General features: G+C 48.4%; 5 protein-coding genes across 5 annotated transcripts; 1 reads left to right on the top strand and 4 right to left on the bottom strand.

Annotated features, from left to right (window-relative positions):
• Window positions 1–209: 209 nt before the first annotated feature.
• Window positions 210–3,183, bottom strand: N7519_004870 (vacuolar protein sorting-associated protein 54; the record flags this gene model as incomplete). The annotated part of the gene is made up of 6 exons (XM_057291646.1): window positions 210–309; window positions 359–1,638; window positions 1,692–1,818; window positions 1,886–2,265; window positions 2,322–2,717; window positions 2,746–3,183. The coding sequence occupies 6 exons, from the start codon at window positions 3,181–3,183 to the stop codon at window positions 210–212; spliced, it is 2,721 nt and encodes a 906-aa protein (XP_057152848.1).
• Window positions 3,184–3,917: 734 nt separating this feature from the next.
• Window positions 3,918–7,262, bottom strand: tcsB (putative sensor histidine kinase/response regulator TcsB/Sln1; the record flags this gene model as incomplete). Its single annotated transcript, XM_057291645.1, has 9 exons — window positions 3,918–4,115; window positions 4,163–4,286; window positions 4,684–5,133; window positions 5,183–5,398; window positions 5,506–6,197; window positions 6,317–6,542; window positions 6,601–6,619; window positions 7,133–7,170; window positions 7,216–7,262. 9 exons carry the CDS (start codon window positions 7,260–7,262, stop codon window positions 3,918–3,920), a joined length of 2,010 nt encoding a protein of 669 aa, XP_057152847.1.
• Window positions 7,263–8,120: 858 nt separating this feature from the next.
• aspf34 (cell wall protein PhiA) lies at window positions 8,121–8,726 on the bottom strand (the record flags this gene model as incomplete). The annotated part of the gene is made up of 2 exons (XM_057291644.1): window positions 8,121–8,377; window positions 8,435–8,726. The coding sequence occupies 2 exons, from the start codon at window positions 8,724–8,726 to the stop codon at window positions 8,121–8,123; spliced, it is 549 nt and encodes a 182-aa protein (XP_057152846.1).
• Window positions 8,727–9,734: 1,008 nt separating this feature from the next.
• Window positions 9,735–11,232, bottom strand: N7519_004867 (putative amino acid transporter; the record flags this gene model as incomplete). The annotated part of the gene is made up of 2 exons (XM_057291643.1): window positions 9,735–9,794; window positions 9,859–11,232. 2 exons carry the CDS (start codon window positions 11,230–11,232, stop codon window positions 9,735–9,737), a joined length of 1,434 nt encoding a protein of 477 aa, XP_057152845.1.
• Window positions 11,233–14,676: 3,444 nt separating this feature from the next.
• On the top strand, window positions 14,677–15,663 carry N7519_004866 (dihydrodipicolinate synthase family protein; the record flags this gene model as incomplete). The annotated part of the gene is made up of 1 exon (XM_057291642.1): window positions 14,677–15,663. One exon carries the CDS (start codon window positions 14,677–14,679, stop codon window positions 15,661–15,663), a length of 987 nt encoding a protein of 328 aa, XP_057152844.1.
• Between the last annotated feature and the right edge of the window lie 1,012 nt (window positions 15,664–16,675).

Genomic DNA, 16,675 nt, shown 5'->3' with positions numbered 1-16,675 from the left:
CCGCCCAGTAGCCCCGTGAAGGCCACTTTCATTTTCGGTTTTAGCGTAGAACATTTGCTATACGTTATCGGCCGTTCCTTTAAGTATATGGTGTTTCGGTCTTACAGGGGCCTCGCTCGTGCTTAAGGAAAGAAAGGATAGTAGTAGACTACAAGAGGCAGGGACATGTGACCAGAGAGAGGATTCGAACGATGATGCGACCTCCAGGGCTACTTCGCTTTAACAATATTGATTATGTGCGCGCCGAGCTCTTCTCCGCCGTCAATCTTGCTAAGCTTTGATTCGAGAAGCTCCGCATCTCGTAGAAGCCTATATATTGGTTAGCTAGCAACGAGGTGATCTCAAGGAAGATACTTACCTCGCTTTTTCGGCCTCGGTCCGTATCGCCGCACCTTCGAAAGCCTTACTCCGTTGCTCCTTATAGTTCGTAAAGACCTGTCCGACAATCATACTCACGTTTAACGCAGGCAGATACTTGCTTAGCACTCGCTGTAGCGTAAGCGCCTCATTTGTGAGCGTCTCTATGTGTGGACTGACGTTCCTCAGCAGCTCATCTTCGTCGTCCCACTTGATCTTATTCATCTCTCTAATGCAAACGGTCGCGCGAAAACTCATTATGTCGACGAGCTTGTCGTGGATAGTGGACTGATGGTCTTGGAATAAGCGCTTCAACCGGTCATACTCTGCTATGCCGGAGCCTGTGATGGACGGTCGACGACGAACACACTCGCGCACGTAGGGTATCAGGGCAATGAAGAAGGACAGCGACTGCGAGGCAAGGGCAAGGTGCTTAGTATTGATATTGGGCAGCCCAGCTGTTATTTTAGCGCCGGCACCGAGAATAAGCTGTTGTGTGCGAGAGTTGTACAGTTTGAGATAGTCAAGTAGGAGCGTCGATATGTCGTTGACCATGCCGGGGACCGATGCCAGTAGGATTGTGTATTGTTCTATACCGCGAAGCGCAAATGCTGCCGAATCAACCAGCGTAAACTTCTCGGCGTCGATGACAGCCAGTGTCGGGTCTTTCTTATTTTGCTTAGCAGCACTTGTCGGCTCCATAGGGGTGCGGGTTTTCTGCAAATTCAGTTCGTCTGCTTCTAGGCCTGCGGTACTGACATCCGTGTAACCGAGCCATGCCGGGGGATCAGTGGTCATAGACTGGACAATGTGCGCCAGGATCAATGCGTCCTGGGGCTTGAAGTCGATGCGCTCCCACTTCTCAGACTCCATCTTCTGCACTAGCTTTTGCTTTTCTACTTCGTGCAGAAGCGGAATAAAGTCGTGAATTTGATTGTTTACGATGCTCTTGAGGGCCTCTCCAGAGTGTCCAGAGACTGCCTCGCATTCATTGACAAACAGGCGATTCAGCGTGAAGTAGCTTAGGAAATGAGTTAATCCAAGGCGAACCGTTTGCTCGGTCCTGACTCGCAGCACCTTTGTGATCTCTGATTGTGCCTTGTCCACTACCTGTACGAGGAGGCTCGACATGTTAAGGGCTTGAGTTATCTCTTCCTGCAGATTATATCCCGTCGAAAGGCTGGGCGAACGGACAGCCGGCTCGCCCTTGCTTCCGAGGATTTGGACGGGAGTGAGTACGTTGTTTGAAGTCTTCATGCCGCTTATGATATCGAGGAGAACCTTGAAACCTGTACACTAAGCCTCCGTAATGCTTCGCCTATCCCGCAGTAGACCTTGACGAAGAACGCCTCGGCGTCCTCAGGACTGAGAGCACGCAAGTTGCGAGACAGAATGCTCGACATTTCCTGCTGGGTCGGACGTCGACCGCTTGCCCGCATAGACGCAGACGTGGCAGACTCACTATCGTCGTTAGAGCTCGGCAAGTGCTGGCGGATAAGATACTTCATTTCTCGGATGACAGCTTCACGAAACGTGGTGCTTGCTGCAGCTAAATACTGCGGCTGGCCAAGGCCCTGCAGGACAGGGATGAGTTCTTCGCGCAAGTTTTCTGCCTTCATCATGGATATTCGATGAGGAGTCATCCGTCGCGCCGCGTGTGCTTTTTGTCCAGCGTGTCAGAGTGTCTGTGGGCGGTGCGTCGGACACATGTCGGCGCAGGTCGCCTAGAAGGATGTTCAGCAATCGGGCTTCATAACCATTCCCAATCCGCAGGCGAAGCTGGTCGATGTCTTGCAGCAGCCCTCCAATAGCGTGCATTCGGCGTAGATCGGTAAGCCTGATGAATGGGTTCGGCAGCAACCAATGCAACTCCCCGCCAATTCTCGGATCCAGCGTTTCGGATGCAAGCTGTTCGACGTACGAGATGTGTTGCATTGCGCCGTCTCCAGATGCCCGGAGTTTACGAGTTCTTCGCAATGACTAGCGCCGCTAAGGACACATTGAAGCTGTTTGGTAGCCTCGCCCAGCTTTGTCAGATTGTCCCGTCTCCGCTTCGAGTTGATGATCTCAAACCCGCGCACTACCATCTCTTTGTCCAAATGCGCGAGGTCCTTCCTCACCTTCCGGATCTTTGCGACAGAGTCGGCTGCCTCGGCCTGGAGTTCACGAAGGGAGCCGAGCGCGGCGAAAAAAGAGGCTGACGCTTGCGAAATTAAAAGTACCAAATGAATCTCTACAGTGTCCATGTGCCACGATAGCTTCTCTTGCAAGATAGTATAGGTAGTAAGCGTCTTCCTAGTAGGCTGCAGGTCACCATTTGCAGCAATGTCATCACCTTCTCCGATGGTGGACAGTGGCTGCTTTTACAACGTCTGTATGCTCACTGACAACATCGAAAATGCGCGGATTCTCGAGGTGAAAGTTTTCATTGAAATACACAGAGGGAATTGTAGACAGCGGTGTAGGCGCAAGCTGGCGCTTCGAAACGCTTGTCTTCCGCCTTCCGCACGGTGCAACTTCGTCGCCTTTGGTAGTGGAGATGTCTTGACGAAACATGTCTTTGAACTCGAGCTTCATGCGTTTGAAAGCATCAAATAGGCTTTCGACCTCACTGAGGTAGTCTTTAAAAGCTGAGGGTTCGACATAGGGGATATTGGAGAGAATTACGGGAGGTATGTCTCGGGAGGTGGGAGGTTTCTTTGGAGAATGGATCGCGGTGTGAGGGAGAAGCCCGGTCTGTAATATCGGCGGTTGTAGGAGAGTAGATATCGCTTCCCGAATCGTGAATATACCTTCATGCGTTGTGTCTATGAGCTTGCCCACCATTCTGACCCGACTCTGCTACCATGGTCCTTCGCCTGTGAGCGGCGCTATCTAGCGACCCACCAACCAAGCTGGGGCTTGTCGAAACCCTTCTCTCCGGCAGCTGACGACTTCGCGATGACCACGGAAATGAGTCATCTGCCCTTGGCGACGGCGAATGCGCTGGGGTACAACCCAAGGGAGTTAACATGATCGCACAGCGCTGCGTAGGGTTGGAAATGGTTAAGATGTACGAGCATGGTTCAGAATTCGTACTATTTGTGAAGAAACGGTGGGGAGTTGAAACCAAGAGTCCACGATGCAGAATAGGGGGCAGACCGTCCAAAGTTATAGCGTCAGAGTCATTGTCGATTTCACTCCCTACATTCCAGCTATACAACATAATTAATGAAAGCAATGGTCTGAAAATGCAAAGTCACAATCACAACCTGTATCTCTATGGATCAATTATCGCTGATTGCATATTTCCATAGGGCCTACCTCACAGGCCTCGTTCATCCTCTCTCAGCAAAGTAGCCCTCCAAGGCTTCCCTTCCACAATAGACCTCCACCCGAGTTCTGTCTGTTGTCTTTGTGTCTATATTCCAATACAATAAGTTTCTATATTTCTGCGATGCATCCTCTTTCTTCATATCTTTTATAAATTATCATTCTCAAGGGCTAAGTTCACTTTCCTCAATGATGGTGGAAAATTTGCTAGGCACTCACTTGTTTCAACGCAGGTCTTCCGAATATGTTTACTGCTTCTGTTGGCCCCGGAGTGGCAAATCGATTATGTTTCTTGTTAGCACCGACCTCAAGAAGATACCCATCCCACAATCCATACAGTCCTTGGTGTTGCTTTCTTCTGCAAAGGCACTTAATGCGACAATGGGTGCAGAGTAGGCCATCTGCCGTATAAGTCGGGTGCTCTCGATACCATCGAGGATTGGCATCTGCATCAATTAGCATTTTCATGACCGTGCAAAACCGAGTTCCCCACTTGGATGTCCGTAAAGATTAGGTCAAACACGTCTCCCTTCTCCATAGCTGTTTTGACAGTGTCATATGCCTCCTGACCGTCTTTAGCTATTGTCACATCATAGACCTCCTCCAGGGCAAGCATCCTAGCATCCAAATCAACATTTGAAATACCTCACGGAGAATTTCGTCAGCACGCATCGTCGCACTACTTCTTGATTGATAGTATTATCTTCTGCAACTAGCACACGTATTCGTTTTGAGTAATCGCCCTTGTCGGGTGAGCTTTGATTGGATGGCAAATTTCCGGATACTGATGCAGGAGATGATGGGACAGTTGGCGTGAAAAATGGTTAACTCAATCCAACCAAACGTGGTTGGATTTCTGAATTTTCAAATCCAGGGGCAGGGGGCTCGCTCCTCACTGATCCGTAATTCGAAGGTGTTCGTGCATTGGAAAAATCTTCCAAGGACAAGACACTTAGGGTCCGCGATACTGGGATGTTCGAAGCATGTCTGCTTGGGGTCAATTCTTTGACACACCCCAAAGGGATTCTCAAAGTAAAAAGAGACCATTTCCCTTCTTCACTATCTAGCAGAATGTCACCTCCCATAATGCGGGATAACTGAGCACATATGCTGAGACCCAAACCAGTTCCCCCGTATTTCCGATTCAATCCTAGGTCACCTTGAACGAAAGGATCAAAGATACGCCGATGGAGATGGCTAGGGATGACTGGCCCCTTATCTTGAACTTCGAATTGAAATTTCACCTGGCGAATATTCGACTGTGACACTGATTTCTTTTTGGTTTGATCATCGGTCACATCCGCAGCCCCATGAATCGACGAATTGGTACTTGAGCCTGTCTGGGGCCGTATTCGTGAGTCGCGTCGAGGCATGTCGTCCAGAGCCACGGTTTCCAGTCTCGACGGTTCCTCTACGAGGAGGATGCGAACTTCTACTTTCCCGTTCTCGGGTGTAAATTTGAGACTGTTACTGACCAAATTGATCAGTACCTGGAGGATTCGATGCTGATCACCCCAAAGCACCATGTCTGCCAGTCTGCCAGGCTGTGTTGGACTGGAACCTGGATGGGCTTGCCCCAATCCGCATACCACCAGAAACAAAGTTGACGCTGAAGTCAATACGCTTCTCCTGAACCTGATTTCGGAAGATGATAGCCAATTGCGATCGAACATCAGACAACATGAACTCTTTTTCTTCAATCTGAATAGCCTGGTCGATTTGATGCTTACTGAATGTGAGCAAATCGTTCAAGAGGTGCAAAAGAAGATCGCCTGACTGATAGACCACCTGAAGCGATTTTTTGATCCGAGAAATGTCCTCCTCGCCCATACACACCGCACACATTCCAGGATTCCGTTGAGGGGAGTCTTCAGCTCATGAGATATGTTGGCGATAAACAATGTCTCGCTCTCGTTGGCGCTCTCGCCGGCCAATTTCGCCTTTTCAAGCACCCTAGTGCGCTCAGCCACTCGCTCTTCTAGCCGATTGTACGACTTGTCGGACATCTCGTTATAAGTTTTAGTCCACTCCGTGAGCTCATCGGTGACACAATGTTTTCTTTCTTTGACCCTGCCTGGTATCCGAAAGCCACGGGCAGTTTCCGGATAGGCGACGCTTCCGGAACTGTTGAATCGCCGCAAGGGACATCGCAGGCGTTTCAGCCACATCCCAGCGGAACTTTTCTTATTCGTATGTTCCGCAGCTCGCTCAAATGTATTTCCCTTTTCATTGCCGGATTCAGACTCGATTTGTCGTGGCTCCGGGGCGGGACTACGTGGTGTAATCTCGCGCTCGACTGATTTCCGGGCTGATGCGCGCAGTCTTCTAACAGGAGCAACAGCCCAGTGGGCCAGAAGAGGTACCAGGAGGATGGTGGCACCCGTTGTGCCAAAAGCGCACGCAAGAATAATCTTCCGTAAGCGGACAACTGGTGCAAATGCTTCCGAGTGAGTCTCTTCTACGAGGAGAATCCATTGGACGAGGTGGTTTTGAGGACGGACTGCGCCCACAGCAACATTCTCCCCTCGCTAATTTCGAGTTGACAGGTGACTGATGGCTTCGTTCCCGTTCGGACATGATTGCAGCATGACTTGTAGGGCTATCGGATACGTAGAAAGGACAAACGGAATATCGGTCGGCATGCCACCGTGCCGGGAGCCTGGGTGGGCAAGAGGGTAGGCTCGAAGATGTAGTGAACCTGCGCACCATTAAGAGCGGCAGAATGAGAGGCAGATGTGGCTATTGCGGACTGCTCACTGGAAGCAAAGGTGTTTGCTCTTTGTGAAGGTCCAATAAGGAGAACCCGACCGGTATTTCCTAGCCCATCTCGCAAGCTAACAACACTCTGGAGATTCGCGGCACTGGCGACAATACTGGGGGATGGTCAGTCTCGACTGCACCATGTTCTTGAGGTTCGAGGAGGATACTCACGTTATGAAGCCCAAGATTTCTGTATCTGAAGTGTTATTGACAATCGGGCAGTATCAATGACATGAGAGAGAACGAGTTGTTGACCTTTGATGGACCAAGAAGCAGTGCTGAGTCCAATCCAAGTGTATAATTGGAGAATGCGTAGGTCGTTGAGTCGCTGTCGCCTGACCCGGCACAGTAAGTCAGATTCGGGTACAGGGAAGGGGGTAGCCTAGTCCATCATTCCCCAATTGCACAGAAGTCCCGTTCGAGTACGTGTATGGAAGAACGATGTCCGGAACACTGTCGCTGATCTGGTTTAACAAGGCCTGATCTCCACCTTTGCCGTCCTTTGAATAGATGACGGCCTGGTAAAAGTCCAATTAACCACGGCTACTAAGGCCGGATTGGATATCCCCTATGGACCGGATCCAGTTCTCGTCGGGCATATTTCCCGCATAGTAACGTTTCAAGGCTGATTATTGAATCGGATTTCGCGTGGCGATGGATCTTCAGGTTGTCTCGAGAAGGTCCAAATTCGAAGCAATCTGACTGGCTTTGGTGGTCGCAACGAGTTCGAAGCCCTGCGATCTGCTCAAAGGTCAGATTGGGGATTGCATATTAAGAAACACGTACTCGATGTCCACTACAAACTTGTAGGCAGTATACCACTCAAAATACATGTAGTCAGTTTCGGTTCTCATTCGGATTGCAACTCTCTACCGTTGCGATGGCTAGCACCGCGACCCCCCGAGACCGCAGTCAGCAATACCAGCAGCGCAAGCTGCACAGCAATAGGAATCCTCATCCGATCACCTAAGATCAGGGGGTAAAATCGACAGGTTTGTCCGATTTGAGCCAAAGGACAGATTCAAGCGTAGAAAATCCTGTTGACAGTCGACATGCCAAGCCCCTGTTTTGTCACCCCTACATGAGTTCCAGATGTCTTCAGGTGTTTTCGCCTGCTCTTTTTGTGATAGTTCCTGTGCTAAAGAGAGAACGGAATGAAGTGGAAGCCAAATGAAAATTTTGGGGGGAAAACAGGGAAGTCAACAAGTCAAAACAGTATGGGAGATGGAGACCAGTACATCTATTCATGGATGGATATATATTGTGCTAAGACGCGACTCCTATTTTACCTACACCACACATCTATATGTTATATTTTATTAAAGAGAATAGCTTGAGGACTTGATGGAAATTGCCCAATTCCATTGGATCTCTCTACCTTCTTTACCATCCTTTCGTCTGGTTTGGTACAAAATGTTTAATATCAGCTATATATTGCTACGGGGCTCGTCCTAAGGTACCCTTGGGAGTGTCTAGATTCACAGGGTGTATTTACTTCGAGTATCTCACTAAGAGGGACTAGACCAGAAATTAACAACACAACAGCGATAGTGATCTGAAGGCAAAGATGAGAGAAGAAGGATTGATTCTCTACAAGGGCTATGTAGCGAGGAAGCCTGACAAGGCAGATCCATCTCAACAAGAATTATATACATTCAACAAATTCACAAGACGATGCTCCATAGGAGCATCTACTGGGTGTAGAGGCAGCCATTGGGGTTCTCGGTCTCCACGACACGAGCGGCAATGCCCACACAGTCGGTGTTGCCAGCAGGGTTGGCAACGCCAGCAGAAGCCCAGATACTCCAGGCACCGTCAATGCTGTTGGGGCAGGCAATCAGATCGTTTCCTCCAAACTGAAGGTGGCCATCCTTCTGGGTCCAGCCCTTGCGCTCTGAGTTCTTGGGGGTGGGCTGAGCACCGGTGGTGTATCCAATCAAACCCTGGCCTGTATATCAAAGTCAGATAATTGCCAGCCTGGATTATTGTCAGAGTGATAACGTACCCATGCCGGAGCGGTCAACGTAGATCTCCTGGGGAGTGGCGGAATGATCATAGAGGTACAGAGCACCGTCATCGATGTAGAAGGTCGCCTGCTGCTCCTCGGGACGAGCGCAACTGGCACCCTGGCTAGGCAGACCAGCAAAGATGCTGCTCTTAGCAGCGTTGAAGGCAGAGTACTGCACACCGCTACCAGAGTGAATGGCCACAACACCAAAAGTCTTAGACTGGGTGGAAGGAGCGGCCGAGGCAACGGCGCTGACAGAAGCAGCGATGGCAAGGTTCTTGAGCTGCATATTGGAGAAAATGGCAAGAGAAGATAGAAGATTGGGTTCAGCGAAAATAAGAATGTGAATCGGGAAGATTGGTTGATAATTCTAGAGACATGCTGAAATGACTGTCCCTTTTATACTTGGAGCGCCACCGTCGCCGAGGTTGATGTCTCACCCATCAAGACTATTCTCACAGCCAAGCACCCGACTACATCAGACTACATCAGACTACAGGATTCGATATTGCTCAAACTGACATCAACGTGACTATTTTATGGGGCAAGCATGTCGATCTCCGTCATGTTCCTATCAATAATGTCTTATCCCTAAGCTATTAACGGTGATACTCCATATAATCCATTTTAGGAAATATTATAAGCTTATCATTATATTTATGAGAATTTTCAAGTCCTGAATATGAAGAAAATTACCTCGCCCCTATGTTGTATATTGTAAATGACTTCAATTTCAGTATTGCCCCATTATGTATTACCTCCATATGTACTCCGTACTCCGTACAATTATAGGGACTCCCCAATATGTGTTCCATGTTTCTCCGAATTATATCCACATGTGCACGATATCCGAATCAAGGCCAATCGGGTTATAATGTCGTGATGCACCGGAGAAACAGACAATATAGGTGGACTTCGCCAACCGGTTTTCTGCCTATTTTCGGTCGTTTCATCTATTATGGGTCCCTCAACAAGGATCTATAAATAGCCACGGGCTCACCGTTTTCTGTTGGCTTCCGCTTCAGGGGAGTTATACACTTTCTATTATGTTGCATAGTATTCGTCAATCTTAAAAATCTTATGGCTTTATGAGTATTGAATGAGATGAACACTATAATACATACATGTACACATATCGCTTCTTGCTCCATGATTTCACGGACCATGAAGATGCAACGCCTAGAAATGAATTCCCTCGAACCAGTCCAGGATTGACGGAATTTCTGTACAAGTACCAGCTTGAGCACGCTCATAACCCGTGTTAAGATATGCTAATAACAAGAAAACAAAATCGTCCTTACTCAGGAGCTGCGCACGAGAAGACGCCACCAACTTCGCCTTTGTCATACTTGATGATCTAGTCGAGCCAGTTAGTAAGACAATTCGTGCTCCAAGATAAGGGCTATCATGGGAAAACTCACAATGTCATCAACGCTGGAATAGGTTCCTGCAACAAGCACAACCATACCGATCAGGAAAATCATAAAGTTGACGACTGCCAGAATGATGTTCTTGGGCTCTTTCCAGCTGCCCTTCCGAAGGAGCATAAACCACATCATGGCAGGGAAGTAGAAGGTGAAGCCGGAAATGAAAAGGGCAGAAGAGATTGAAAGCAGGTCGTTGAAAAAGGGAATCACCTCGGCAATAATGAATGCCACAATTGTGGCAGCCGTGATCACCGCCAGCCACGTCAGCCATCCCATCTTGGTATTGATGAAGCGGATAGGGGAGTTGGCGAAGATGCGACCATGAACCAGACGCCCAAATACAACAGTATTGATCGAACCACTAATGAAGATCACGGGGAGAGCAACGCCGTATGCAACGCGGCTGAGGGTAGTTCCGGCAGAGGTGAGTGCAGGGCTGGACACATCCTGGCCAACAAAGGCGTAGATTGTAGCACCAGTCACCGTGTAAATAACGATCTCGGTGATACCTAGTGCCCAGATCGACTTAACAAAGTCCCGAGGAGTGTGCATCTCATCCATAAAGGAGAACTGGCACATGGCAAAACTATAGGCGAAAACAATGTTCGTCACAGCAATAAAGGCTTCGGTGAAGGTGAGGTGATCCTTTGGCCACGCAGACCAGGCAACTCCGGAGAGTCCACCGGGTGAGTTAGTCGCCTCCACACCCGTACCGATAATAGTGATTCCAATAGCCAAGATGATGGATGCAAAATCGACATAGCCTAGGATGGCCACCTCGGTGAAACTAGGTGGAATGGCGAGTAACAGCAAGATGATGGCGGACACGACGGCAAAAATGATCGAGCAAATGCCGCTTTTAGTGATGTCGAGGAACGCGATAGTTCCCGTCAAACAATGGGAGGCCGTGAGGAAGATTAGCTGGAGACCGAGCATGCCATTGACTAGCTCATATCCAAAGCGACCACACCCTAACCGATGGCCGAGCAACCGACCCGCATCGGCATAATTGGCAACCTCGGGGAAAGCCAATTTGACCATTCCGACAACGTAACTGGTATAGATGGCGATAAGGCCGATGCCCACACAGCAGAGCACACCGGGGACCATGCCTAGTGTTGCAAAGGTGGAGGGAATCGACAAACTGCCGAGTGCAATGGCTTCGACGATGAGGACGATGGTGAGTCGCTTCCAGCCGAGACGGCTGAACTTCTTGATACCGTGATCATAGATGTTTCTCTCGGCCTCGCTCATTTCCCCGACCATGTCCCCCTCAAACGGCGGTGGGGGAGCATATGCGGCCTTCTCGCCTTCGGTTCCCATCACCTTGTCGGCATCATGGTCGTTGGAGATGTTTTCGAGGCCCATGATGATGGTTGGGGAAGTGAGGGTAGTCTGCCGAACAGGAAGGGAGGGAACCGGGTATATAAGAAGACAAATTTCGCACACTTTCGAATGCGGCACTATCAGGAGGCAAAGCAGGATTTCCGTGACTAACATGATTTCGTGACTTCTGCTTGGTTGCTCCAACACGTGGAGTACGACGCTGATCCACTCCAGTTGATCGGCCACCCAACGAGCTGACCGGAAACAGGGATTGGACCCATTTGGGTGGGAATTTTAGGCGAAATGTGGCCCGGTGGCCCCAGTTTAGTGTTCGCTGTGCGATAAGAAGGTTCGGAAGGTTAGGTAAAAGAAATGCAACATTGGTGTAATGCGTAGTTTGGAGGGCCACTTGAGGGTCGAGAGTGCTTTGGACAATGTCACACTATGGAGTCTCTCCCCGCGTTACCGATTGCGGGGAGATAAAATCAGTATGTATGTTGTAGTAAAAGAAAGTACATCAAAAATAAGAATATAGACGAAGGTTTTTTTTTTCTTCTTCTTTTCTTCACGCCACAGAAGATCCCGAAAGCCGACTTGCCAATGAAAGACTCGGAAGGATTGGCCAAGTGTTGGCCCAGCGCCGACTCGCCCGTCTGGGCAGCCGATAAGAATTTTTACAGGGTCACGTGAGGGCTGCAAACAGAGCAAAATAAGACATCAACCTCCTACGGAGTTAACTATGTACTACTCAGTACTTCCGTACACCACTTACAGAATACATATGTATACAACGGAGTACTCCCTACAAGGTTCAGACACGAATACCCTGCAGAACAAACCTCAGCCCCCCAACCAAGTCGAGATCCTCGAGATCCTCTTGGGGTATCTCCTAAACCTGGAGATGCGGAGCAACACCAACCGCCATTGGGTTTAGCGGCTGTGGGAAAATAGCGCAAATATTGACTTCATGATTCGCCGCCTTGGCCGAAATCTCAAATGCGATAGAATGGGTCTCAGAGACGGCATACATATGTAAACATCATTGCGGGAAAATCCCCAGTCTCCAACTCATTCGGTCCGCGTCCTTTGTACTCCATACGTAATGAAACCCAATTTCCCCAACTTTCGCATCTGCAAGGTTGGGCTCTCTACTCCGTACTCCATATTATGTGCCTACCTCGTGGTCATTGCTTATATCCGTGCTAGCTTCCCCAGACTACGGAGTAGTTTCCCGCTAAGAAAGACATCTCGAAAGACCGGATACACGGAAGCTGCGGGTCATCTCGGTCATAATGCATATTCAAACCTGAAACACGGCACATCCCATGCGGGATTTAATGTTGGGGATCTGTCCATGCCCAATAGGTTCTGTGTTTCCGCTGAAGATCCTCGCCATATGGCGTATGTTGTACGACCTCTCCCGACCGCATCGACGGTCGAGTACACGCTCTTAAAGTGCGATGGAACACATGCACACGCTCGGCGGATCTTCTAGAGACCTCTTTTATCATTCTTGTCAGCCCATTCCTTCGGGGCAAGAAACAAGCTTTAGTGAATATTGAGCTAACTTTTGTAGGGAAATCGCTGGGTGGGAAACTTTTGGTAGAAGAGTGTGGCTGCCAGTGTAGTCGAGGTTGTGTCACTACCCGCAATCATGAGGACATTTGATCGGTTAGGCATTAGTGACCGGAGGCCCGGCCTTATTCTAGCATCCTAAACGTGTAGAAAGTGTTGCCTATTTCTATAGCAAATATAAACCTCTTAGGGCTGGTTGCATACACGTTCTCGTACACGTGGTGATGCCGCAACGTATACGGAAGATGAAAAATTGTCAACGACAATTAATTGCCTGTAGTAGCAAAATAAACTGAAGCAGAAATGAAAAGTACAAAAACAAAAATGAGGGCCCGAAGCGCGATTCGAACACGCGGCCTCTCCGAATTTGAGATGTGAACCCAAACGGAGAATCATACCTAAGATGAGTTAGCAAGGAAAATGATGTTATAGGGTATTAATTGGAACGTACCACTAGACCATCCGGGCAATAGATGAGATAACCAGATGCTTTTGAAGAATATGAGCCATTCTAAGCCGGCAATGTTCCAGGTTCTGATCTCTCTTCCCAGTTTGGAAATCCCCTTGGTTCGGCCTCCACTATATTGTACACCAGGTTAAGTCCGCTCGTTCATTGGTTTCCTTTACATACAAATATTCTTGATAGCTTCACATAGATATATATATTCTTTTCCCTAAACAATATACCCGCGGTCTCTAAATGCAGTCTGTACTTTCTAAGCCAAGGTTGCCCACCTGGGCATGCGTACAACATAGGTACCTAGGTAGGTACATATCCCATCATCTTATTAATACAACCAACTCCCTACCTAGGTATCTAGGTAACTGGGTACCTGATCTTGGATCCTTATAAAAAGAATACATTAGAAATCTGCATACGTAATTGGGGGAGCCTTTTTTTCCAGCTGGGTATAAATAGAAAATGATTCCAAGGAGTCTCATACCCAGTACATGATAGATCAATGTATCTACACCCGAGGTAGCGATTCTACATATGTAGGGCTGTGGTGAAGTTAACAGTGTATCTGATAGATAAATTTTCTTAATGACTTGATTGTATTCATTCATCCGAGGATCCCTTTAAATCTTTACCTGTACCAGGAAACATATAGCGCGGCGCGAAATTCTCTTCGCATTTTCACACATGGCTAGCCTCCATCTGTTACAGGGGTGCTTACCGATAGATTCTTACTTAGTTGCACAGCTCTACAAAAGTTCGATACTACAAATTTTTTTTTTTTATTTGAGAATCTATGGGCTGTAGGGATGCGGAGGACAAATGGCTCATTATGCGTTCTGCTCTTTCAATCCTTACATAGCCCCACAATTTATCTTCTGCCCGGATGGTCTAGTGGTACGTTCCAATTAATACCCGGTAGCATCATTTTCCTTGCTAACTTATCTTAGGTATGATTCTCCGTTTGGGTTCACATCTCAAATTCGGAGAGGCCGCGTGTTCGAATCGCGCTTCGGGCCCTCATCTTTTTGCTTTTTTTTCCCTTCTTCTACCCGGGTTCCAGGCACCCCCACTTGGAACAAACCCACCGGAGTAAACATATTATCTACACCTCGGAAATAGGGCCGAGCCAAATAAACCAGATTCAAATCAGTTTAACAAACTAGAAAGAGTTCTAATTGGTCGGTCGGGTGGAGGAGCCGAAAGTGGACTGGTTTAGGTTGTTGATCTTGTGTACGACATTGGCTTCGTCGGTTCTGACATCCGACATTAGCAGTTCGAACGGCAAAATAGCGGCCAAATAGCTCAAATTGAATCGGAGATATGGCCGTTTGCCCCTCACTCCGACCGGAGAGGGGAAATATCTTATAAGAGTTATATACTAGGACTACTACTAGGACTACTGTTGTAATACAGTCTTCCCGACATATACTACTACAATTTCCACCTCTGCAATGGGTTCCCACACTGTTTCTCCCCAACCTCATGTCCCTTCGTCGGGAGTCTGGTGCCCTGCGGTTACTTTCTTTCACCATGACACCGACTCGTTAGACCTCGCCTCTCAATCCAAGTACTTTGCTTATCTATCCAAAACCGGGCTAGCGGGTCTAGTAATCCTGGGGACCAACTCAGAGGCCTTCCTCCTCACTCGTGAAGAGCGATCTCAGCTCATCTCAACCGCACGAGCCGCCGTTGGGCCTGACTTCCCACTGATGGCCGGTGTCGGTGCGCACTCGACCAAGCAGACCCTCGAGCTTGCACAGGATGCCGCCGCCGCTGGTGCCAACTACCTTCTCGTCCTCCCTCCCGCATACTTCGGCAAAGCTACAAACATGAACGTGGTGAAACGCTTCTTTTCCGAAATGGCCGCCAAGTCACCTCTCCCAGTGGTGATATACAATTTCCCCGGGGTGTGCAACGGGGTGGACATGGACTCCGAGACCATTGCCGCTATCGCACGGGAGTCGGCGTCTGCGCATGCCAGTGGACGGTCCAACGTGGTCGGGGTCAAGTTGACCTGTGGATCCGTGGGAAAGATCACTCGGCTGGCTGCATCATTTGCGCCCGAGGACTTTGCGACCTTTGGTGGACAGTCCGATTTCCTGATTGGTGGGTTAGCTGCAGGAAGTGCTGGATGCATCGCCGCGTTCGCCAACGTCTTTCCCAAAGTGACGGCTCGGATCTATGCCTTGTATCGGAAGGGTCAGATTGAGGAGGCGGTGGAGCTCCAAAGGAAGGCGGCACTCGCCGAAAGTGCGATTAAAAGTGGCATTGCGTCAACCAAGCATGCGGTGGCATGCTACTCGGCCCAGTTGGCAGGGATCCAGGATGCAGCAGGTAATCTGGCCCCTCGACACCCTTACGAAGAGGTGGCAGAGGGGGCGAAAACCGTGATCCGACAGGTGATGGCTGAGGTTGCTGAGATCGAGAAGAGCCTATAATGGAGTAGACGTGTATCAATGAAGAGGAATGTCAATTTCTTGTACATATTCATTTCTTTTTTTCTTTTTCCTTTACCATGATCCATTTAAGATTGTCCGGAGTAGTTCCGAAGTGATGTTGAGTGTCCACCTAAGCAACGTCAGATTGCGATTTGCCTGATAGTTTAGGCCAAAGGGCTGAGCATGTAACGTAACCGGTAAGCGAGCTGCGCATGTAAGCCAGCTGCGCACCCCACCCAAAACGCGTCCGTAAATTAGCACTTAGTTAATTCAACCACCCACTATGCCACCAATTCGCTCTCAATCCTCTAAAGATTCAATAGAGAGAGAGGGTAGGATCTTATTAGCTATCCAGGCTTTTAAGAATAAAGAAATCAGCGCTATTCGTGAAGCAGCGCGCCGTTTCAAAGTGCCTGAATCAACCCTCCGGACACGTCTTTATAGGACCACTTCTCGCGCGAATTCTCGCGCTAATTTATATAAACTGATAGAAATTGAAGAGGAATCTCTTAAAAAATGGATTCTCTCTATAGATTCTCGAGGATCTGCCCTACGGCCTTCTATAGTACGAGAAATGGCGAATGTTCTTCTTAAAAAGCGCGGAACTACCCCGGTTCTTTCGGTCGGCGAGAAATAGGTATATAATTTTATAAAACGGCGCTCTCTCCTATCCTCTCGGTTTTCGAAACGGTATAACTATAAGCGTACGAAATACAAAGACCCAAAGGTTATTAGGGAGTGGTTTGATCTTATTTAAAAAACCATTCTTTAATTTAGGATCGACCCGGACGACGTTTATAACTTTAATAAGACCGGTTTTATAATAGGTTTAACTACTACTATAAGAGTGATTTCGAGAAGTGAATACTATGGTCGGCGAGCCCTTTTATAACCTAGAAATCGAGAATAGGTAATAGTTATTAAGTATACGAATGCTACTAGTTAGGTTCTTCCTCCGTATATGATTTTTAAAGGTAAAGTCTTTATTAAATCTTAGTTTAACAGCCTCTTA

This window comes from Penicillium mononematosum (assembly GCF_028829835.1).
Source record: "Penicillium mononematosum strain IBT 11891 chromosome Unknown utg000002l:1.0-8112719.0:1.0-8118358.0, whole genome shotgun sequence".
In the NCBI taxonomy this organism is placed as follows: domain Eukaryota; kingdom Fungi; phylum Ascomycota; class Eurotiomycetes; order Eurotiales; family Aspergillaceae; genus Penicillium; species Penicillium mononematosum.
This window is presented reverse-complemented; position numbering and strand designations above follow the sequence as displayed.